General features: G+C 47.5%; 1 protein-coding gene across 1 annotated transcript in view; it reads left to right on the top strand.

Moving 5' to 3' along the window:
- LOC135909559 (epoxide hydrolase 4-like) overlaps window positions 1-25,477 on the top strand; it is a 199,478-nt gene extending 174,001 nt beyond the window's left edge. The window contains exon 7 of the mRNA XM_070522631.1: window positions 23,172-25,477. Coding sequence (XP_070378732.1) covers window positions 23,172-23,530 — 359 coding nt within the window. The 3' untranslated portion in view covers window positions 23,531-25,477. The remainder of the gene's footprint in view (window positions 1-23,171) is intronic.
- The last annotated feature ends 350 nt before the right edge of the window (window positions 25,478-25,827 follow it).

Genomic DNA, 25,827 nt, shown 5'->3' with positions numbered 1-25,827 from the left:
TTAAAAAACAACGTGATCAAAATAGCCCGGAGCAGTTGCTGCGACGTGCCCCGTAATCTCTTCGGCACGTAATACCCTAAAAATAATTTCTTTTTTATACTGATGAAACAGTGAAGTTCGACATCCGAGGAATTCATAAGGTATTCTAGACATGCAGAAAGCTGGGGCTGCTGATTGTTGTAGTCCATCAGTCTTGGTCTATTCCACACAAGAAGCCGAATATGCGCTGTTTATAAGCGCAAGTGTAGCGTCCTTAGCAAAAAACCCTTAAGTGACATAACGGTTTATGGCTAAGCGTCCGGCGAGCATGAAGAAAGCGTTCTTAAGCTACAAATTCACATGCTTCATGCTCTCTCAATTGTGGCCAGCGGTGTGCGCATGAAAGTTGTCACACTTGGTACTTCAGCTTCGGTTTCTTTCGTTGTAATTTACCTCGCTTGCTTACGGTGCAGAAATCGATCGCGGTAAAATCCTCCATGAATCCTCCCGATGACGCGTTTTTAGTCTAGCATTTCGATGAAGCATCTGCGTTAGTAAATTAATTGGCATGTTTTTACAAAACTTGTCTAATCTTAAACCTATGTATTTCTTTTAGAAGCAATTCGAAAGAAAACGCTTGATTACCACGCTTTTCGTTTTAAAAAAGATCTTCACATATCCTAAAATATTCCTAATGTTATTTCCTGACGCATGCAGCATCGCTTATTATTGTTTATGCCATGATCGCATTCCATGAAAACCGAAATATCGAACCGTTACTTCTATTTGAGTTTATTGCTTTTTTCGCGGTTGCACGCTTACCCAATGCTATCGAGGCGGACTCTTCAAAACCCATATAATCGGAAGCACTGCCGCAAGCCCGACACCGGCTGTGCGGACAGTGCTTCAGAATAAATGCTCAGGTTTGTTGAATTTGGCAATTAAGTTTGCATTTCGACCCCGCCATCCTCACGGAGTAACGTTGCTAAAATGTTTCTGCACCCTACTCACCGACGGCAGCAGGCATGCAACTCAAGACAAAAATGTTCTGTATGTCACGCCTTGTTATCTCGTCTAAAATTCTCAGGCACATTTCACCTGCTGATCACTTCAGGAAAAGTAATAAGCGTAAAAAGAATTAATTTCGTACGGTTTCTTCAGTCTGGCTCATTTACCTTTGCATAAATATTTTTTTGGTGGGCTGGCGTCTTTCCAGAAAAAGTGCGATCAAGCGATCAATTGAGCAATCGCTACTTATCTTCATGACACTTTGAAATATCTCCAAAATCTTCCCGCTGCCCACATTATACTATATTTGTGCAAGGTTCTCGAGCCCCGTCGGGTGACTGACACCTAATTAACCTCACCTGGGTGTCATGCACCAGCTGAAGCTTGACCCAGTGCCATATAGCGCCCATTCATGGTTGATTTCTCCGAAAGTATCAGCTAAACGTCGCATCTCAAACTTTGCGTCTTTTTAAACTGTTGTAATCGATTAATTTTTTCCTAAAATGCGGATGGTTAAAAAATTGGTAATAAATATTCAAGCTGCAGTGTGATGTTCTATATAGCTCGTGGATGCGTAAAAATTGACAGCAGGACTCATTTCACGATGTCTGTCGATGGCGAGGCGAGCGGAATTCGAGCAGCGTAGTGACACTCCGTATTGCTCAAGTTATGTTTATTTATTTATCTATTTATTTATTTGTTTATTTATCACCCTCAGGGCCAGAGGCATTATACAGCGGAGTAGTGCCACAAAAGAAAATGAGGTGCATAGGCAGTAAAGAGAACACAGTAATTAATATGAACAAAACGCAGTGCTAAATACAAGAGGTTTCGTTCTATAGAGTGCTAGGTGCTGTGTCACAAAAAGGAAATTCCTGGTTATGCAACGTTAGCTAAATATTCACGAAGAACGCTGTTATCACTAGTATTTACGATATCAGTGAGAAGGTGATTCCCATCTATACATATGCGAGGGAAAAAAAGGCAAAAAAATGCTTCGTGCGACATAGATAGGTCCCAAATTTATGGCAGTGATAAACATGGTGTGATGCATAATGGGGTCATGTAAATAACTGCGTGTGCAGCGTAGGGTGACCATAATTCGTATGAAAGACTGCTAGACGTGCAAAGTTCTACGTCGAACAGACAGCAAAGAAAGACTGATATTACGTTTCATGGCGAAAATTCTCGCAGTTCTATTAAACTTAAAAAAGATAAATCGAACTGAGTTATTTTGGGCAAGCTGTAAACCCGTTTTTAGGTTATCCTGGCCGGGATCTCACACAGAAGTAGCATATTCTAATTTAGGACGCATTAGAGTTTTATAGAGTAGCTGTTTTAGGATGACTGTATGACGACGATGGCGAGACGATGGCGGCGTGATGAGTCAAATCACGAAGCTGGAAAGACCACTATCGAACGATCGCGGTGGCATCCCGACTACGCGCATGAGGGTGACGACATGATGACAACAGTGCGAGGATGAGGCGTGGTGACCGCAGAATGAAGAGTGGGACAACAAAGCTACAATGACGACGATAAAACGAGCGCCACGGCATCATGACGATGACATGACAACGAATGCATGACGTCGACGCAGTGACAGCTATGTCATGATGACGACGGCATGGCCTGAGTCGAATGATGAATTTGGGGCGATGACGACAGAACGACCTCAAGGGCGTCACGATGATGGCATGGCGATGAGTGCACAAGAACTTCATGGCGGCGATGGCGTCCCGACGACGCTACGACGAAAGACGGATTAAATATTGGATGACGACTATGCAACGACCACGACAGCACCATGGCCATGGACCTCGTGGTTCAAGTTATTAGAGAACTTAGACCACTTGTTCTGTGCATTATGCGTGACTACGACGGCGTGGCGAGAGTCCGATGACAAAGCTGACCATGATGGCGCCATCACCATGATCACATTCCCAGACAGACAGACAGACAGACAGACAGACAGACAGACAGACAGACAGACAGACAGACAGACAGACAGACAGACAGACAGACAGACAGACAGACAGACAGACAGACAGACAGACAGACAGACAGACAGACAGACAGACAGACAGACAGACAGACAGACAGACAGACAGACAGACAGACAGACAGACAGACAGACAGACAGACAGACAGACAGACAGACGGACGGACGGACGGACGGACAGACAGACAGACAGACAGACAGACAGACGGACGGACAGACGGACAGACGGACAGATAGATAGACGAATGGATAGATATAGGGATATATATATATATATATATATATATATATATATATATATAGATAGATAGATAGATAGATAGATAGATAGATAGATAGATAGATAGATAGATAGATAGATAGATAGATAGATAGATAGATAGATAGATAGATAGATAGATAGATGCTGCCGATCGGCAATAATAAAATCGGAACAAATGAACCAATTATTGCCATTCGGAATCGAATCCACAGCATCCGCTTCACTCATTTGCTTCTCGATAAGCTGTCAAGCTCCAATGCTTACTTATTTGAGGCTAAGCCCCCGTTGTCCCTATATTCGAGGAAATTTTCCTCCAGTATAATAAATTTACAACTTACCTACAATCCATCTGCCCTCAGACACCTCAGGAAAGTTATTAAAATGTGCCGCAAGCCTCATATTTGACGATGGTGCCATGCCAGTAAATCAAGTAGATGTCCGGCAAATTCAAGTAAGGTCCTAAATCACAATTGTTCTAAACGTTTCAAGTGGAGTTGGGCTGTCATACAGCGACATTATTGCGCTAATCTCCTCAGCCGTTAATGGCAAGCGTTTCTTGGCATACAAATTGTTTCAGAGTCACAAAACGTTCTCACGTCTACGTCCGAAAAGGCCCTCAGAAATCGTTCATGGGAATTTTTCGTAAAAACCTGCTATCCTGAAAAAACATATTTGTTTGCAAATGCGATATACTAACGGGAAATTCTTTAAAGGCGCTTTAGCAACAAGAGAGCCAGATATCACCATGACGAAAATTCAGGGCATGGTGTCCGCTCGCACTTGACGCTGGGACTTGCTGCTACGCTAGAAAGAAAATATCACACTTTGCATTTCATTACCAACCTAAATATTTATAGAGACCTCGGGGCGAGCGTCGCCAAGTGTATAAGCGGTGTCTTACATATTGTACCTGCTAGGTGCGAAAGCTCTGGGGATAGGCCCACAGGGTCCAGCAGCTTATTTGGCAGGTGTTGTTCTGAAGAGCACGGGTTCACAGCTCGAGCAACGCACACCAGATTGCGAGGCCTGTCTCGTGAGGCATACTTTGGTTTCAATTCTGCATTCAGTATCTGTGCTCTGAAGTGAATAACCAAATTTAGTCAGCAGGAACTGAATAGGAACAAGTTAGAACATTCTACAGCGAAGCTGTTAGCCTCTAGTTCACTGGTATTTCTCGTGGCGTGCTCACCCGAAAACAAACGTAGCTCGAAAGCTTTGTGTTCATGTTTCGACGTAAGAGAATTATGTTTTCTCGCATATTCGAGTATAATCGATGATATCATACACGTAGTTTGTGTGTAAGTTGCACTTTACTAATGTTCTGGCACATTTTACTTGGAGCAGTTGAGTTAGTTCAATAACACACTTGCGCTAGGCGGAGGGCCCAAGAACAACTGGCAGCTGGAAAGCTTTGCGTTTGAGTTTCCGCATAATAGAATTATGTTTTCTCGCATATTGGAATTACAATACTATGCCGTCATGTCTGCAGGTTCCATGTAAGTTGCACGTTACGAATTGTCTGACACATTTTGAGAAATCCAATTACTTCAATAACGCACTTGCACTGGGCGAAGTGCCTACAAGAATAACCATGTATGCTGTATTAACGGTACTGCCACTTAGCATCCGCGGCCACTCAGACAGACCTCAAACGGCAGCTGGAAACAAGTTTTGTCTTTCAGTTTCCGCGTAACGGATTCACGTTCTGTCGTATATACGAATAACAATTCGAAGCAATCATGCCTTCAGCTTGCGTGTAAGTCGTACTTGATGCATTTTCTGACGGGATTTAATATTAAACATTCATTTAGTTCAATAATGCGCTTGCCGGAGTGTCTAGAAGAATGAAGATGCATGCTGCACTTCCGCACTCGTAGGTGCGCGCGTCAGGCACGTCGCTTGGGGCCGTGGTGCTTCTGTGACATCGTCTAGAGCCGGTTGTGCTTGCCTAACGTCGGCAACGACTGAGCTGTGCATACACTTTCGCAGGGTGGAATGGAGGCGGATTTTTTAATGCATTTTCAATGACACCAGGATGGTGCTTTTTTTTTTACAAAGAAGACAGAGAAGTCGACCTGAGCTAGTGCGCTCTAGTCTGCTACTGTGCACTGGGGAAGAGGAAAGCGGAATGAAAGTACTGGGATGGCTGATGATGATAAGAGAGGCCGTGAGTGCTTCTGTTTATTAGGCAGTGGCCCTACTAGAGCCGCTCCTCTAGCTTGGTGCCCCGCAGAAACTTCAACAGTGCTTGAGTTGCTCGCATTGAAGTTGCAGTGTTAGGCCATGGGCCGAGGATAGCGTCATCCGAGAGTGGTTGCCTGCCAACGCTGGCTAGGGAACTTTCCAACGTCCATCGCTTCAGCATCTATGCTTGACAATCGCACAGTATGTGTCCCAGTGTTTCAGGTGTCTGGCAGTGTTCACAATCGGCGCTGTTCGACTGGCCGATGAGATGTGCGCAGCAACGGGTGAAAGCAAGCCCAGCCGAATCCTGCGTATAAATGACGTTTTGCTCCGTGCAACCTTCTGGCACAAACAGAATTTACCATTTGGGTCGATCATATGTGTGCCCCAGGGGCACACCCCTGGGAACGCATACCGGGGCTACGTACAGCTACATATGCATACAGGGGCTACAGGTAAACGTCTTCGCCGTAATAAACAAATGTGGGAAACCTTTCTAGAATGAGAAAGGCTAGGTAATTAAGGTGTGTCCTTCATAGCGGAATTGAGAGCGCGAACTACTGGGAAAGCACAAGAAAAGAGAGGCCACAGCGCTATCTCCGCCATAGGCGCACACATTTCTGTCGCTTGTACGGACGCCGTGTCTTGTCTTTAGCTTGTGTCCCAGTAGTTCGCGCTCTGAATTTAGCCAAGGTTCCATACCACGTTGCCCATTTTTCACTTTTGTATTTCAATGCCGTAACACTAGCGGTTCGATTATGGCTTCAAAGCATGAAACATGTCGCACGGTTTTGTACCACCTCTAAGTCAGCTATGAGTACCCCGAGACCAGCATCCCATATAGCTGCTGCATATTCTAGTTATGTTCGGAGTGATATTTTATAAAGTTTCAAGTAGAGAGATACAGGTGTCGGAGAAAAAAAATCAGCGGACGTAACCTCATCTATGACAGGGGTTGTTATGTATTAAATGTGAGTTTTCCAACATAAGCTATGCGAAATGTGCACGCCAAGGTGGTAGTATAAGTTCACAGATTCCAGAGCATTTTTCTCAATGTGATATGTCGGGTGTTGTCGACAAATGCGCACTGTTTCGCGATTGTTAATGTTTAATTTATGTTCCATAACTTGTGCCAAGTTATGGAACATAATCTCATAGACGCTGTTATAAACGATCATAGATCATAAACGCTGATCTCAGAAACGCTGTTAATATAAGACTCTAGGATGGCTGAATCTAAGTCACTGTTCATTCGTTTATAAATTACGCAGCCGTTCGTGAAAAGACACTTGGAAGCCGTTATCTTTGTGGGCAAGTCATTAATTAAGTTATGCAGAGCAGACAACATATTATGGAGTCTTGTGATATGCCTAAGGTAACAGAAGAATGAGAGGAATTCGTATTAGATATTAGGTGTTATAAACTGGGAATTATTTGTGAATATGCCTTTCGGCCATGCAAGAATTGTACTATGCAGATCAAGGCAGTGCAATACAAGAGTAATTATTCTGTTAACGTGTCAAACACCTTTTGAAAATATAAGAATACTCAGCGTATAAGGGACCCATGAAGAAAATAGGAATGTAAGTGATGAGTGAAACACAAAAGTTACGTATTACACAATAATGTTTTGTGGTAACCATGTTGAGCACTACAAAAATAATTACCTTCGTAAGGGGGTTTATTCAGCTCGTAGAGCAGCAGTGACAAACTCAGCATCAGTAGGTAGGGCGCAGCCAGCGAACGAACTGGGTACGGGCCACGCGATGGCAACGGGGCTTTTCAGGCTGCCGATCTTCTTCGTCACAATCACCCCCGGAATTGAAGAGGAGCCATCCTGGCGACCTAGGAAGAGGTGGGCGGATCGTAATACTGCTTCAGCCGGTCAATGTGCACAGTCTCTCGCCCCCGACGACGCAGATCGGGAGATGGCGACACGGGTTCGACCACGTAGTTCACTGGTGATGTTTGCGCAACCACGCGGTAGGGCCCGTGGTACTTCGGGAGGAGCTTGGACGGAAGGCCAGGAGCAGCAACAGGCGGGACCCAAAGCCACACGAGTGAGTCGACGGGGAAGGGGTGAGCGGGAGGATTGAGGTCATGACGCTCTTTTTGGCGGCACTGTTGAGCAGACATCAAAGAACGGGCCAGTTGTCGGCATTTCTCGGCGTGCTGAGCAACCGAAAAAACAGGTGAGCATTCAGCAGGGTGCGGCAGGTACGGGAGAACCGTATCAATGGTGCTGGAGGGATGGCGTCCGTAAAGCAGAAACAATGGTGAGAATCCGGTAGTGGCTTGAGAGGCAGTGTTATATGCGTAAGTGACGAACAGAAGTACAAGATCCCAGTTGGAGTGGTCAGATGCAACATACATTGATAGCATGTCACCAAGAGTTCTGTTGAATCGTTCTGTTAAGCCATTGGTCTGTGGATGATCAGCAGTAGTAGTGCGGTGAATAATCTGGCATTCAGATAGGAGTGATCGACTGCAGGACGTCCGAGAGGAACACGCGGCCCTGATCGCTCAACAGTTCAAGAGGTGCGCCATGGCGGAGAACGAAGTTCTTTAGAATGAACTTGGCGACGTCTTTTGCTGTTGCGGCAGGCAAGGCGGCGGTTTCAGCATACCGTCTCAAATGATCTACGGCGACAACAATCCATCGGTTGCCAGTGCTAGTAGATGGAAGAGGCCCGTATATATCAATGCCGACACGGTCAAATGGCTGAGCTGGGCAGGGAAGTGGTTGGAGAGGTGCGGTGGAGAGATGCGGGACACATTTGCGTCACTGGCAGGCAATGCAGGAGCGTACGTATTTGTGGATGAAGGTGTACATCCCTCACCAATAATATAGTAAGCGAAGCCGTGTGTAGGTTTTTGACACTCCTCCGTGACCACACTGCGGGTAAGAATGAAAAGCGGAGCACAAATCTTGTCGTAGGTGGTGAGGCACTACTAAGAGCCATTTGCGGCCGTCATTGTGGGAGTTACGGTGGTATAAAAGTCCGTCGCGGATTGTGAAATGCTGCGCCTGTTGGCGCAACGCTCGAGGTGCCAAAGGTGCCTGAGGATTTGACAAAAAGTTGAATATTATGACGATCCATGGGTCTTTTCGTCGCTCCGATGCCATGTCCAGCTTGTCAAGTGGTGAGATGTCATGTCTGTAGGTAGAACTGCTGCTGTCTGAAGTAACCAGGAAGCGCGAGAGGGCATCGGCGTTAGAATGTTTGCGTCCAGAGCCATAGACGACATGGATATTATATTCCGGGATTCGGGGGACCCACCGAGCGAGTTGGCCCGACGGGTCTTTTGTTAGACAACCACCAAAGAGCGTGATGATCCGTCACCACGTTAAAGTGTCTACCGTAGAGATATGGACGAAATTTTTGAAGAGCCCATACGATAGCCAGGCTGTCTTTTTCTGTTACTGAGTAATCGGCCTCAGCTTTTGTGAGGGTACGCTGGCATAAACGACCACGTATTCGGCATTAGTGTTCTTGAGTTGTACGAGCACGGCACCAAGGCTGACACCACTGGTGTCAGTGTGAAGTTCTGTAGGTGCGCTTGGATCAATATGGCGCAAGATTGGCGGAGACGTGAGTAGGTGACGAAGAGTCGTAAAGGCATCATCAGAGGCTTCCGACCAAGCAGAAAGTTCATTGTCGCCTTGGAGAAGTTGGTTTAGTGGTGCGATCACAGTAGCGAAATTGCGAACGAAACTTCGAAAATAGCAGCACAGGCCAATGAAGCTGCGTAGTGCTTTCAAGTTAGTGGGCTTCGGAATTTCGGATATGGCACGAAGTTTAGCAGAATCAAGAAGAATGCCTTCTTTGGAGACAACGTGGCCTAATATAGTCAGTTTTCGAGCTGCAAATCGGCACTTTTTAAGTTAAGCTGGAGACCAACATTCCGGAGAGAGGTGAAAACTTGATGTAAACGCCGAAGATGGGTCAGAAAATCAGAGGAAAAGACGACAACGTCGTCGAGGTAGCAGAGACAAGTGTGCCACTTCAGGCCGCGTAGGATGCCGTCCATCATGCGTTCAAAGGTGGCGGGCGCATTGCACAGACCGAACGGCATTACAGTGAATTCATACAAGCTATCAGGTGTTACAAACGCGGTTTCAGAATAGTCAGCGTCAGCCATGGGCCCCTGCCAGTAGCCGGAGCGGAGATCTAAGGAGGAAAAAAAACTCCGCTCCTTGCAAACAGTCAAGTGCGTCGTCAATACGTGGCAACGGGTATACATGCTTTCGGGTAATCTTGTTAAGCCTTCGATAATCGACGCAAAATCGTATGGTGCCGTCTTTTTTTAAACTAGGACGACTGGTGACGCGCAGGGTTTACTAGAAGGCTGGATGACACCGCGATTGAGCATATCGTTCACCTGGTCATTGATAACGCGTCTTTCAGTCGCCGATACTCGGTAGGGATGCTGTCTAATTGGTGCATGGCTCCCAGTGTCGATAGTTTGCGAAACTGTCGTGATGTTGCTTGGCAGTCAAAAGATGAAGAGAAGCCTTGGAGCAAGTGAAGAATTTCGTCGCACTGCGTCGTCGCAAGGTCACTGGCAATAGCTGGCGCAAACGAACGCGGCAGGGACTGAGGAGGCGATGCCTCGAGAGCAGCAAGATGAGTGGAGTCGTCCACCGTGTCAAATATTGAACATGAGGTCAGTGGCTCTGCTCTGCCAAGGCTTTCACGGTGGCGTAACGTAATTGGTTCAACCAATGAGTTTGAGACGCACATGAGAAAGGCGCCAGCTTTGAACTTGAGGACGGCAAATGGCAGTGATAGTGAACGGCGGCGAACTAAGAGTTCAGATGGAGCGAAGAATACTGTGCCGTCATCTACAGAGTCACAAGAGATACTGACAGGAGTGGAAGACCAGGCAGGTATAGCGGTGTCTTCTGAAACAGCGATTTTGCGACAATTTTCTTATGGTCAGTGATTATATCGGCCGAAAACTGAAACAGCTCGATTTCGGCGCGGGCGCAGTCAGTGGTCGCATGATGTGTGGAGAGAAAGTCCCAACCTAATATGACGTCGTGTGAACATGATGGCAACACGATGAATTCTATGATATAGAGGACCCCCTGAATTACGACACGAGCCGCGCAGGCGCCGGATGGCTCGACGTGCATCGCGTCGGCAGTTCGAAGAGACAGCCCAGAAAGCGGCGTCGTCACTTTTCTTATCTTGCGGCAAATACGGGCATGTATCGCAGAAAGTGCAGTGCCGGTGTCGACAAGTGCTAGCGCCAATGTTCCTTCTATTGCGACTTCAATAACGTTTTTCGGGGAAGTGTGAGGCCTTATACATTTCGGAGCCACCACAGTTCTCGCATCCTGAACTGTGATTTTTAGTTTTCCTGGCGCAAAGGGCTCTGCCGCCGGTGCATGGGGGAAAGGGAGCGCCGGTGAGGAAAAAGTGAACGCCAAGCGGCGGAGAATGCGGTCTCGACGTCAGGAGGAGATTCAAAGGTGTTCGATTAGTTGCAGCGTTGTTGGAAACGTGGCGCATATGGATGCACATTGTTGCGGACGTTCGGTGTAAGCAGGTGACAGTGACGTGCCACGTGTCCAGCACGGCCACAATAAAAACAAATCGGACGGTTGTCTTCCGTGCGCCAATGGCCTTGAGGTAGTGCATAGTGCACCAGTGGACGGACTGTAGTGCATACGGGCGGGCGCAAAGGTGGGCGAAGGGGGCCGTAGGTCTGTGGCGCAGTCCTCATCGCGACTTCTGCGTACGTCAGGGGAGCGGCCGTCGGAGCCTGCTGCAGAGAAGGCGAAATGTGGTCGGCTACCAGCTCCTTGATGACAGACTGGAGAGCGGGCGCCAACGGAGTACTCGGCTGGCCGTGTGTAAGTTGAATCAAGGCAAGCTGACGAGCCACCTCTTCATGGACGAACTCCTTGATCTGTAGCAGCAGCCTAGTGTTGGCCGGGGCAGCATCCAAGCTGGGCATTGAAATTGCGTGAGGTGTAGATTGGCGGGTATCTACGCGTTGTTTGCGCAGTTCGTCGAAGCTTTGACAAAGACTGACGAGTTCAGAGACTGTGGACAGGTTTTTCGCCAACAGCATCTCGAAGGCGTCGTCTTTAATGCCTTTTAAGATATGGCGGATCTTCTCGGCATCAGTCATTGTGACGTCAACGCGGTTGCAGAGGTCGACAACATCTTCTATATAGCTGGTAAATGTCTCCCCGCACTGTTGCGCACGGCCACGCAAACGTTGCTCGGCGCGAAACGTGCGAACCGCGGGGCGCCCGAATACCTCCGTCACGTTAGACTTGAAGACCGTCCCCGTCGTCATATCACGTTCGTGGTTGCGGTGCCACACGCTTGCGACACCGCTCAAATAAAACGACACGTAATTTAGTTTTTTTGTTGTCCTCCCAGTGGTTGTGGATGCTCACCCGGTCGTAGTCAGTGAGCCAGTCTTCTACGTCATAGTCTTCGGTACCACTGAATATGGGTGGGTCGCGTTGACGCAAGGGGGCCGGGGCAGACCACGGTAGTCACCGGGGCAGCGGGTTGTGGTTGTGGTGGTCCTTCTTCCGGTATTATGAACACGGGCAGCAGTGTCCGATTATGAAGTTCCAGAATTCCATTTCTACCCAGCAGCTCCACCAATTGTAAGGGGGGTTTATTCGGCTCGTAAAGCAGCAGTGACAAACTCAGCACCAGCAGGTAGGGCGCAGCCAGAGAACAAACTGGGTACGAGCCACGCGATGGCAGCGGGGCTTTTCAGCCTGCCGATCTTCTTCGTCACATCTTCTAGAAACTTAGCTATATGAGAGGAACTTACATGTTGCATGATCATAGTATTCCTGATATTGACACAAGTCGGTATTTATTAGAAGAGTGCTTGTGGCCGGACATCAAAGAGGGAATAACTCTCCCCACTTTCCAATCATCACGAATACAGCCAGTCTCGAGCGATTGCTCAAACAGCTTTGAAAGGATGAAGTAGTTGAATAATTTGGTATTAAGGATAAGCTTACAATTGATGCCACCTCCAGCAAACGAGAGCATGTTTGGGTTTTCATTTAATTTATGAATACCTGTCGATTGGAAACAACTCGAATGCATTGGGAAGAATTGAAAAGTAGGATAATAATGACTACCAAAACTGAAATTTTTAGAAAAGACTGATGAAAGCACGGCATTTAGGATGCTTCCACATTTTTCCCGGAGGGTTCATTTTCTGTGCAGTGCTTCAAGAGCCATATCGCGAGTATCACTTTTAATTACCATCTTCCAAAATTGTCTCGGACTGTTACTTAGCATAATAGGAAGTTACTTAAGAATGTGTCCTTTGCCAATTTTAGTGTTATTTACATTCATCATTAACTGAATGATAGATACGCCAGCGTGACAGTGAAATAAAGGTTTTAGCCGAACGAAACATTCCTTTCTTCTTTTTTCGCTAATCTTGTCAGTGACTGATTAAACCAAGGCGCGCGCTCATTGGACGTTGCCAGCCTTAATGGAGCAAACGCGTATGTGAGCCACACAACTTTGTAATAACGTCCATTTGGTATTAAGAGACCACTCAGAAAAGTCCTACAAGATTTCGCTCATCAATACACATTACTCGCGATCATTAGAGTCAGAAGCATTGGCTTCGTAAGCTTGGATACGTTTAGTATCCTTTCTAGGATGCTTATTTGGTACATTCACTGTGAAATGAAGAATTCCATGGCCACTCACATCCAGAAGATAATCAACAGTACAGATGACAGGTGCCGTTGCCGTAGTAAGCACAAGATCTACCACACTGGAAGTAGATGACGTTATCTGGGTTGATTGTGTTATAATTTGTTTCAAGTTAAAGCCATTATGCAGGCTAAAAATATTTCTGCGCTCTGTAGAAAACAAACTGCAGTGGGGAAAAAAAGTTGAGAAAGATGCCTTAGGGCAATTAATATCGCCAGAATGTAATATAGGAACGTGTCGATAACGTACGGTGAGAGAAATAATAGAGCCATGAACGTCATTAAATAATTATTGCTGCTGGATGGACAACGTCTACAAACGCCCAGGATCATCTTTCTAAACGATAGACAAAGTTCAACCCATGCCACTTCCATTTCGCTAACAGTGTCAATACAGGAAGAACCAAGGTTATCTATAATTCCAATCAAAATAGCACCGTTTCTTTAAATGAGCGCAGCCTTGCAGGTAAGCGTTAAAACATTTTCCACAATCAAAACGCTCATTGCTATCTGATTCTGAAGAAAGCCTGTTTTCAGTCGGCAATACCACGTTGGCGTCACTCGCGTCAATTACATCCTTCAAACCAACGCGTCTTCGTAAAGCACTCCTTATGTTGGTAGGCAAAAAAAGAAGCGAGCTTTTCGTTCCCGATTTCCGTGCACCTCCCTTGTCGCACCGCTATTGCCTGACATGCTTGTGCAGTAACGCCGTGGTGTTGTCCGGACGGACAGCGACACGTGCACGGGAAGGATGTTCAGAAGTGCCGTCAACACTCTAAAGCAGTTGCACCCTTTGGACTGTACATTTGCTGCACAACCATAATCGTCATCTGTCTTATGCTATGTTCAGACTACGTTCGTAAGGCGCCGATTTTTCGTAACATACGTAAGCGGAAGCGCAACAAGCGTATGCGTCTGGTTCAGACTGCGAACGTAAAGGTACCAACGTGCGCAATTCTCGCAAAGATCGTGGGTTATGCTATGTTCACACTACGGTCGTAACGCGCGTAACAGCTCTTTCGGCATATCGAACGTAACGGCTGTAAAAAACGTTACGGCAGTTAAGCCGGCACCTTTGTTCACATTTACTGCTGCGTAAATTACGGCTTTTACAACAGGCCAATCAAATTTAGAGCTGCAGAATCGACGTCACCAGCGGTCCAATATGGCTCCTGTCAACATGCGAGCGCTGTTCGAGCTCGAAGAAATTCACGCTCAAAACAAACTTGTAGTGATGTATTCAATCGCCCGAAGACGACGAAGGCAACGCAGAAGGGTTTGGGTGCGGCAAGTATTTATCGACAGAGCAGTGGACGGCGATTTTCACAACCTTTTCGCCAAGCTCCGAGTTGGTGACGCTGCGATGTTTCACAACTTCATGCGCATGTCGCCCCAGCAGTTCCGCTTCCTTGAAAACCTAGTGAGACCACTCATCGAAGTTCGGAGCACGCATCTGCGGCCATCGATTTCCTCGGCGGATAAACCAGATGAACTGAAAACAGTCTCGCTAGGCGCACTGCAAAAATTTTCACGAACACAGCCAATCGTGCGCACGGAATGGTGGAATGGCACTTCCCGCGCCCGGAGCTGTCTGCAGACGGAAGGACGGAAGTGTCGTCACCGGTTGTTGAAAGACGAAAGCTTATCGATCATTGGCTGTGTCGCAACGGTCGTAACATAACAGTCGTAAATGTTGCCGACCCTTTAACACTCCCACCCACGATTTTTGCGAGAATTGCGCACGTTGGCACCTTTACGTTCGCAGTCTGAACTAGACGAATACGCTTGTTGCGCTTCCGCTTACGTATGTTACGAAAAATCGGCGCCTTACGAACGTAGTCTGAACATAGCATGAGAGTGTTAAAGGGTCGGCGACATTTACGACTGTTATGTTACGACCGTTGCGACACAGCCAATGACCGATAAGCTTTCGGCTTTCAACAACCGGTGACGACACTTCCGTCCTCCCGTCTGCAGACAGCTCCGGGCGCGGGAAGTGCCATTCCGCCTATCCGTGCGCACGATTGGCTGTGTTCGTGAAAATTTTTGCAGTGCGCCTTGCGAGACTGTTTTCAGTTCATCTGGTTTATCCGCCGAGGAAATCGATGGCCGCAGATGCGTGCTCCAAACTTCGATGAGTGGTCTCATTAGGTTTTCAAGGAAGCGGAACTGCTGGGGCGACATGCGCATGATGTTGTGAAACATCGCAGCGTCACCAACTCGGAGCTTGGCGAAAAGGTTGTGAAAATCGCCGTCCACGGCCCTGTCGAGAAATACTTGCCGCACCCAAACCCTTCTGCGTCGCCTTCGTCGTCTTTGGGCGATTGAATACATGACTATAAGTTTGTTTTGAGCATGAATTTCTTCGATCTCGGCCAGCGCTCGCATGTTGGCAGGAGCCATATTGGACCGCTGGGGACGTCGATTCTGCAGCTCCAAATTTGATTGGCCTGTTGTAAAAGCCGTAATTTACGCAGCAGTAAATGTGAACAAAGGTGCCGGCTTATGCTATGTTCACACTACGGTCGTAACGCGCGTAACAGCTCTTTTGGCGTATCGAACGTAACGGCTGTAAAAAACGTTACAGCAGTTAAGCCGGCACCTCTGTTCACATTTACTGCTGCTTAAATTACGGCTTTTATAACAGGCCAATCAAATTTGGAGCTGCAGAATCGACGTCACCAGCGGTCCAATATGGCTCCTGCCAACATGCGAGCGCTGGCCGAGATCGAAGAAATTCACGCTCAAAACAAACTTATAGTCATGTATTCAATCGCCCAAAGACGACGAAGGCGACGCAGGAGGGTTTGGGTGCGGCAAGTATTTCTCGACAGGGCCGTGGACGGGGATTTTCACAACCTTTTCGCCAAGCTCCGAGTTGGTGACGCTGCGATGTTTCATAACATCATGCGCATGTCGCCCCAGCAGTTCCGCTTCCTTGAAAACCTAATGAGACCACTCATCGAAGTTCGGAGCACGCATCTGCGGCCATCGATTTCCTCGGCGGATAAACCAGATGAACTGAAAACAGTCTCGCAAGGCGCACTGCAAAAATTTTCACGAACACAGCCAATCGTGCGCACGGAATGGCGGATTGGCACTTCCCGCGCCCGGAGCTGTCTGCAGACGGGAGGACGGAAGTGTCGCTACCGGTTGTTGAAAGCCGAAAGCTTATCGATCATTGGCTGTGTCGCAACGGTCGTAACATAACAGTCGTAAATGTTGCCGACCGTTTAACACTCTCACCCACGATTTTTATGAGAATTGCGCACGTTGGTACCTTTACGTTCGCAGTCTGAACTAGACGCATACGCTTGTTGCGCTTCCGCTTACGTATGTTACGAAAAATCGGCGCCTTGCGAACGTAGTCTGAACATTAGCATTAACTGCCGTAACGTTTTTTACAGCCGTTACGTTCGATACGCCAAAAGAGCTGTTACGCGCGTTACGACCGTAGTGTGAACATAGCATTACCCGCATTTTCTTTCTTTAACGCTGCGAGCCGGGTACTTCGAAGTCACGAACGGCATGCGCATTATCAGCATGAGACAGGATTCTCGACAGAAAAGTAACGAGCGCAGCTTTTTCATGATAGGAAATGCAAGCAAGACAGATGACGATTATCTTTGTGTGGCAGATATACACCCCAAAGGGTGCGACTGTTTTCAGAGTGCAGATCGTAAGCACTGTTACCTGTGAAGAGAGAGAGAGAGAGAGAATGGAGAGGAAAGGCAGGGAGGTTAACCAGATATGAGTCTCCGGTTTGCTACCCTACACTGGGGATGGGGGATAGGGGTTAGAAAGATGACAGAGAGGAAAACGCAAAAAAAAGAGAAACCGAACGCGCACACATGGAGACACACACACAAAAGGCGTTCCAGTTAAAGCCGTTCACACAGGCCGGTAGATCGCAAAAAGCGCAAAAGCGCTTGCACGGCCTTCTTCTGTGACGGTAGGTCCTTTCGATGTTGCAGAATTCTTTTTTCGGATAGCGGTTGGTCGTCCAGTTGGCCAAGTTCCTGGCTGAGGCATGCCCTCTGTGGACTGTACTGCGGGCAGGTGCACAAAATATGGCTAATTGATTCTTCATGGCCGCAGTGGTCACAGGTTGGGGTGTCGGTCATCCCTATGCGGAAGGCATAGGCTTTAGTAAAGGCAACGCCCAACCAAAGTCGATATAAAAGCGTGGCGTCTCTACGGCGAAGCTGTGATGGCGCTCGAAGACTTAATGTTGGATCAAGTGAGTATAGTCGCGGATTCCTTAAATGTGGCTCATTCCATTGCGACACGGTGCACTGCCGAGCAAGTAGGCGGAGCTTCCGTGCCACGTCAGTTCTAGAAAGAGGTATTGGGACGTGGCGCTCCTCAGTATGGGCTGAGCGGGCAGCGTGATCCGCCCGTTCATTGCCGACAATCCCGCAGTGACTTGGAAGCCACTGAAAGGTTATTTCGTGGCCTGCATCACTTATATGGTGTAATGTCTCTGTAATATGGAATATTAGCTGTTCGTGCGGTCCGCGTCGTAAAGGTGACAGTAGAGACTGCAGTGCCGCCTTCGAGTCGCAGAATATTGTCCATTTGTGTGGCGGTTCATCACCAATGTGATGAAGAGCAGTAAAGAGAGCTGCGAGCTCTGCTACCGTCGATGTTGTCGCGTGGGTCGTCTTAAATTTGATGGTTGTAGCTTTCGCTGGTATGACGATTGCCGCCGCGGAGCTGCTTGGAAGGACAGATCCATCAGTGTAAATATGCGTAGAGTCACGGTAGTTCTCGTACAAATATAGTAGCGTGAGCTGTCTAAGGGCTGGTGATGACAGATCAGCTTTTTTCGAGATACCAGGTATTGCGAGGTTGATTTTTGGCTGAGCGAGGCACCATGGAGGGATCGAAGGTCTCGCAGCCGGAGTGAAACAAGTTGGCAATGATTCATCATATGCAGTTATCGTTTGGCTGAAAGATGTGTGTGGCCTGTCCGCTGGTAGAGAGGCTAAATGGTGACGAGGAGTCCTGGCTAGATGCCTTATATGGGTCCTGAGTACTTCAATTTCAATGTGGGTCTTGACAAGGTGGTCTCTAGCGATTGCTATCGTAGCCACTGTTGAAGCACTCTGAGGCAGGCCTAGACAGATCCGGAGCACTTGACCCTGAAGACTTTGTATTGTGCGTAGATTCGTTTTGCCTGTGTTGTTTATTGCTGGCAAGCTGTATCGCAGAAATCCCAGAAAAAGCACCCTGTACAGTTGTAACATGGCACTAGGCGACATTCCCCAGGTCTTGCCAGCGAAAAATTTGAACAGGTGGCATATGCCTGTCAACCGTTTTTTCACGTAAGATATGTGTGGGCTCCATGACAAGTCCCTGTCGATTATGACTCCTAGAAACTTGTACGATCGGACCCGTCGTATTACTTGGCCATTTATCGTTACACTGTAGTTTGCCATGGGTTTGCGCGTAAATGGCACTAGTGCGCATTTCTCGGAGGAAATTTCCAGGCCTCGATTACGGAGGTAGACAGCAGTTTGTGTCGCGGCTTTCTGAATTCTCGCTCGCAGCTGTAGGCGTGTTACTGCAGATGTCCATATGCAGATGTCATCCGCGTACATTGATAGCCTGACTGTGGTTGGCACGTGCTCAAGGAGAGCAATTAGTGTTAGATTAAATAACACGGGGCTAAGTACACCGCCCTGGGGGACGCCGCGGTAGCTATAACGTAGAGAAGTATGGCCTTCCTCGGTGCTTACAAAGAAGGATCGCATGGATAGATAGCTCCGTATCCATTGAAACATCCGACCACCCACTCCTACCTCTGCGAGAGCAGAGAGGATGGCTTCATGCGTAACGTTGTCATACGCCCCTTTAACGTCGAGGAATAAGGATGCGCAGAGACGCTTACGGCGTTTCTCATGTTGAATGTAGGTCACCAGGTCGACGACGTTATCGATCGATGATCGACCGCGTCGGAAGCCCGCCATGGCATCTGGGTAGGCGTTGTGGTACTCCAAGTACCACTCCAGGCGTCCTAGGATCATCCTCTCCATTACTTTGCCCACACAGCTCGCCAAAGCGATCGGGCGATATGAAGAGAGCTCCAACGGCGACTTGCCAGGCTTCAGCAGTGGAACAAGGCGACTTGTCTTCCAGGTTGTTGGTAGCGTGCCATTCCTCCAAGATTCATTGTACACCTCAAGAAGAACCCCCCTCGCTCGCTCCCCCAGGTGACACAGAGCTCGGTAGGAAATTCCGTCAGGTCCTGGCGCTGATGTGCGGCTACACAAAGCTAATGCTGCCTTAAGTTCGTGGATCGAGAATGGTAGATCCAACCGGTGATCACGTGGTGGCGGACAGCTGCTCGAAGGCGATGGAATGTTGGCAGCTGTGAGTTGGCCGGATAATCTGGCGCAGAAATCTTCTGCCACATCAATCTCCGATCTCTTTTGAGAGAGGGCAAGTGCCTTGAATGGGAATCTCTGTACGGGAAGTGTCCGCAGTCCGCGCACCGTTCTCCATAGTTGCGATAGAGGCTTGCGTGGATCTAGCGACTCACAGAAGGCAGCCCAACGTTGCGATTCGAGCTTGTCTAACCGGCGCTGTATCTTCTTTTGCGTGCGCCTGGCGGTCCGTAGATCGTCCATTGTTTTCGTACGTCGGTATCTTCGTTCAGCACGTCGTCGGATTGCTCGAAGCCGTTCTAGTTCCACATCAAAATCATTAAGTTTCGATGAGCATGTTAGAGTACGCATAGTGTCTTGCACCACGCTCTTGATTGCCTCTTCCAAGTCGAAAGATGGATTGGCGTCGCAGTGTTCTTCCATAATAGACTGAAATTTAGGCCAGTCCACTCTTTGGATCGTATCCCGTATTTTGGAAGCGGTCAATCCTCTGATCTTGATGTACGTGGGGATATGGTCGCTTCCGTGTGTCTCTATGTCCGCAAACCACCCTGCACGTCTGACTAGGCTTCGTGAGACGAAAGCCAAGTCAAGACAGCTGCTGTACGTGGAGCCACGTAAGAACGTAGGACTTCCATCATTCAGCAGCCAAAGTTCATAACTGGAGGCGAAAGATACCAGAGCTCTGCCTCTTGCGCTGGTGATCGGACTTCCCCAGAGTGTATGATGGGCGTTGAAATCTCCAGTGATGACCCAGGGATTGGAAGTTGAGGAAAGGATGTCTCGTAGTCTTTTGTAATCAAATCGACTTGACGGAGATAGGTAGGCGCCTACAAAAGTGAAGGCCAGATTCTTTTTCCTTACGTTTAGGCATATATATTGATTACTGTCATTAGGTGGTACAGGCTGATGAGTGTAGGTGAGGTCACGGCGAATGAACACCAAAACCTTACTGTTTTCATAAACAGCTGACGACATAAATGATTCATATCCAGAAAGCCTGATTTTGTTCGATAAGTTCGGCTCGCAAATGACGATAATGGGAAACATATTGGCGAACACGAAGCGACGGAAATCCGAAAGGCGCGCTCTGAGTCCGCGGGCATTCCACTGAAAAATAGCTGCTTGTCGGACCTCTTCCCTAAAAGACCGTGGCTGTGGAGCCATGATCTACTCAAGGGTTGCAAGCACCGGACTCAGAGCGTCCAGTACTTGAAGCGCACTTCTGGCAGACGGTGTGTGCATGTTGCTTAGCAGCACGCGAATGGCATTCATTAAAGGCCTAATAAGTGCTATCACTTGCTCATCTGTTTTCCGCGACTCCTCGGATACAGCACCTTGCTGTACTGGAGGCGGCTTCTTCTGCGGCTCTTCTGGCGGTCGTGTACGCGGAAGTGGCGGCCATTCCTTTGTGGAGAGAGATCTGGCAGTTTGCTCCCTTCCAACATTGGTGTTCGGAGTGCTGGAAACGTCCGCTGATGATGATGCTTGACGAGGGGACTTTTCCTGAAAGCTTGATGTTTTCCGCCGTGAAGACCTTTGTCGGTGACGTCGTCTTCGCCGTACTTTCACAGCGGCCTCTTTGTGGGTAGAGTTGTCTCTCACCATTTGCTTAAGAATGGTGAACTCTTTCTTGATCTGGGGACAGTCTTTGGAAGAGGCGCAGTGATCACCTTGACAGTTAGGACACTTGAACGTGGTTGCGCTGCAGTTGTCTTCTGAGTGGGGTTCGGCACATCGAGGGCACACGGCCGAATTTGTGCAAACACCCTTCACATGTCCAATCTTCTGACAATTGAAGCATTGCATTGGTCTTGGAATAAAAGGCCGAACCTGGTGGCGAAAGTGGCCGACCTTCACGTAGGGTGGAAGGCAGTCGCCTTTGAAGGTTATCTTCACACAACGTGTGTTGCCGAGGCGACCAACATGCACAATCACGTTGTGTTCGCTTGCTGGTTTTATGAGAATTGGGAGGTCTGCATTAGATATTTCATTGTCAATGTCATAGATGACTCCAGTTATTGTGGCACCATTCGTTGGCACGATGGATCGGACCTTGATGTTTCCCAGCTGCGTTACATGTTGTAGTATGGTCAGTGCACTCGGGTTCATCACATCGATTGCCAGGATGTTTCGTCTAGTATTTATCCTAACATCCTTGATCTCATTTGGCACGGTGTTTTCTAGATACACGGAGAGTGCTTGCCTGTTGAGGACGCGCAGGTTGTCGGTAGCGTTCTGTGGCACAAACAGGATGGAGTGAGGCCATCGCTGAGGAGCTGTTTTCACAGTGTTCGAGCTGGACGCCGAAGATGAGTTGATAATTCTTCGTTTGGCCTTGCGGTACTGGACAAGTCGAAAGCTGTCTTCCGAGGACTCGTCACCTGATGCGCAGTACAGCTCTGTGTCCTCGCTACCACTCGACGTACTTCCTCGCTTCCTCGAACCGATGTCCGCGGGTGAACGGGAACCGGGAGGATCCTCGGGGTGTTGTACATCCATCACCGCGATGGAGGGGGCGGTAGACCCCACAGGTGCAGTAAGAAGTCCAGAAAAACACAGAGATGGGCGAGATGTGTTCCGCAAGAGAAGCACTTCGTCTTCCTGTGAAATTGCTTGTTGTACTACAGCTTGAACGCTTTGTTTTAAGATTTTGCGAATTCTACCAATTTCTTTCGCGCATGCCATGTTGTTAGTCAAATCTTCACCTACTGTAATTGCATTATCATTGAATATTCCCCTGGGGTACTACATTTGCTGTTTCATCTTAGAGGAAAAAAATGCAAGACAACAGGGCCTCTATTTGTTAGCCGTGTACACGCCGTAGCTGTGCGACTTTTTGATTGATTCTTTAAAAATGGGAAAACCTGGAGCGTCAGAGGCTCCATTAAGCAGCTTCTCTGCAGTCTCATTCGAAGATTCTGAAGGGAAATCAGGCAAGCCATGGAACAATAGGTTGTCGCGTCGCATTCTATCCTCAAATTCGACCTGTATCTCTAGTAGCCTTGTGTTTACTTTGCTTAGATTCTCCGCCAGCCTGCGTAAATCTTCTAGACCACGTTAAACACCAGCACGGCTCAGCTTCAACAGCAGCAACTCAACAGGCGATACCACCTATTTCAGCTCTCATTCTCTCCTGTTCCTTTTTAATTTCATTTACACTTGTTTGCAATGCCCCGTAAATTACTTTAATTTCTTTCACGTCTCTCAGCATCACTTTCTGGGCTTTCTTCTTTAATTCGCTCACACTGGCCACTAAGGACGTCGTCGTTTTACATTTTTTCAGTACAGTACTTAAGGCCTGGAAGTAGGTTTAACGTGTTGTCTACTTTTGTCGGTGATCTCAATGTTTGAAGCTGTATTTGATTATACTGTGTGACAGTGCAAGCGATGAGTGGTTGCGTCTGCGAAGTAGCACTTGCGCACGTTGCGTGTGCAGTTCGACATTTCTGAAAACCGGAACGAAGTAACAGTAAAGCCATTTTAGGCGGCACATGTGTAGTTTCGCGAATTCTAACGTGGTGTTTCCGCCAATCACATCTCTTCGCGTACCCACGAATGAAGCCAAAATTATCCTGCATACCGTTCTCCTGTTTGAAGGCGCCGCTATCTTTCGCCTCTCCGCAGGAGCGTTGACGGGTGTACTGAACTACTACCGCGCCTTCAACTACGACAGCGAGCAGCTGATGAAGCTGGAATACCGCAAGATCGACGTGCCGACCCTCATCCTGTGGAGCGAGAAAGACCGCTACATGACGACGCCCATAGCCGAGTTCAACCGAGAGCACCTGAGGACGTCCTCGGTTATTTACTATCCGGACGGTGGCCACTGGCTAATGCGGCAATGTGCTGACAACGTGAACAGACGTATCATCGAATTTGCATCTGCGGGAAAGATCGCCTTTAGCAACAACGTGGCCCCGTCGCAAGTGCCATTGCAAGAAGCCAAGTGCGCAGAATCGCCAAAGCCGTCCAAAAAGAGCTGAGTATTTTAGGCGACTTCACATTTTGTCGTTTCTAACCTCATCACGACCGCTCAGTTTATGAGGAGCAGTGTTGTTATATTCACAAGAACACTTATTACACTTACACTTCATCCCGTAGGAGGCGCGTGAATTCATGATCAGCTACTTTTTGAAGACAAGGTCTTCTTTGCTGACTGCATACGGGTTTGGCCTATCTACGTTCTCGGTATATGTCTATGCAACCTCTAAACAAAACGGTAATTTTGCTTCTTTAGAACGTCGTAGCGAGTCGTAAAAGGAATGAATATGTAAATCTCAACGAGACAAGAAGCAAGAAATAGTCGATAATTTCGCGAGATAACCAGTGAGGGTGTAATTAACGCCCATGTAGTCTAATATTACCCAAATTGCACAATACACTGCGTATCGTCGGTATCGGCCTACCTGGCGTCCTTGTAAAAAAAGAAGAAAGGCATGTCAACCAAAATTGCCATGAATGAAGAGAAAGCGATGTGCATGCGCATGAAAAAGCGAATAAAAAACGTAAATGACATGAAACAGACAGTTTGGAGTAAAATATAAGGTCTGATAGGGGAACGCAAGAATAATCTAAATAATGCAAGAATACTACGAAGTTAGGCCACATTGCATCATCTTTAGTGCCTTAAATTTCAGTACATATAAATGCATGTAGCACGTACATCGGCCTTGTATTCATGCATGTCGATTTTGGCTGTCACGCCTTTTTATCTGCAGCACATATGTCAGTGCAGTCACACCACTAAGCTTTTTGCCGATACAGGGTTGCGATGAAAACTTTGATACGAAGAGACGTGGAGTACATAAACTTTAGTAGACCTTACATTAATTACAGGCGTGTTCCAGGCCACCTATTTTCAATCCTTTATGCAAACTTTCATGAAAATCGCGGTGAGCTCAAGAATATGTGCACCGATTTCTCTGAAAGTTTTCCACCCTATGGCCAAACGAAAGAGTGAGTTAACGACACACCCAAGGAGGTAATGAGCCTGCCTATTCCTTCAATGCGAGGTCGCGCATCTTAAAGCACATCGAAGCAATATAACGAAAAAGGGCGGATATTGAATCACGTGGGACAGTCTTTCCTTCTACGCTGCAATAAGTAGTTTTGATATCACCCATTTTGGAGCGATATATCTTCTTTTCGAGCCGGCTGCAAATGACATGTCTGTTACGTGAATTCTAACCATGGCAGTCTCGAGTACTGCGTACGCTTGTTATGTGCAGCGGACTGAACATCCGGACGCACGTGCATACTCTCGCTATTCCAAAAAAATTGAGCTGTTGACTTCATTCCACATATCACCTCTCAGCGAATCATGAGGTAGGTGATTCCTAAATGAATAGAGTAAGTGTTACAGACACAGCATTCAATATAATTCCCTCTCTACTTCATTCTTGTGTACATAGAAACATTGCCTTGTGGGAATGCTTGTGCCGAAAGCGGAAAAGAAAGCCTATTGCATTTGGGCGAGGGGTGTCACCTGCCTGTTCGGTCAAGTGCTCCTGGTAAGGTAGTTTGCTGCCCTTGGCTAGGCCTAATAAATAAATTTTTCGCACTTCTAACGGTTATACTACGTGCCATTATTTATGCTTGGAGACGTGAAATTCGAGAAGCATCACCACAGAGGCCGGCAGACGTGTCTCAAACGAGTATATCGTTACTTATTTCGAAATAAAAATCAGAACTGCACTCTTTATAGCAGTAAGCGTGCCGGCCAGTACGTCTTTAAACAATTTTGGTGAATAAGTGCGATCGCCTAAAGAGCAGTACAAATTTGGTTGGGTCTATGTTTTGACGAGAATTGTTAAGGCATGACGATTCTCAGGGCAGATGCAGTATGATGCGTTGGTTGCCGTTATTCATTAGAGTAGCTTGTTGGGCAAGTTGGTAGCTATTCATTACAAAATATAAAGACGCCAAATAGACCGACGCACACAAGAAAAGAGAACGGGACAGGGCGTCACTCGCAGTTGCGAGTGACGCCCTGTCCCGTTGCGTTTTCTTGTGTGTGTCGGTCTAGTTCGCGTCTTTATATTTTGTAATGAATAGCGATCAACCTGCCCAGCAGGAAGTGCTTATAAGTTGGTACATGGTTGTGCTAGAAAAATTCCAGGTGACTTGCAGCAACCTTCCTGTCGCTTTCTCTATCAGCCTCTCGATTTCTTTCCGCTTTTCACGTTTGCTGGCATTCTCCTAGCATTGCCTTTATTCATTCGGTGCCCAGATAAAATAGGATATATACAGGGTGTTTCAAGAAAGATTTTAATTTTAAATA

This window comes from Dermacentor albipictus, chromosome 7 (assembly GCF_038994185.2).
Source record: "Dermacentor albipictus isolate Rhodes 1998 colony chromosome 7, USDA_Dalb.pri_finalv2, whole genome shotgun sequence".
NCBI classification, from domain to species: domain Eukaryota; kingdom Metazoa; phylum Arthropoda; class Arachnida; order Ixodida; family Ixodidae; genus Dermacentor; species Dermacentor albipictus.
Note: the sequence above shows the minus strand (reverse complement) of the source record. Positions and strands in the feature narration are given on the sequence as shown.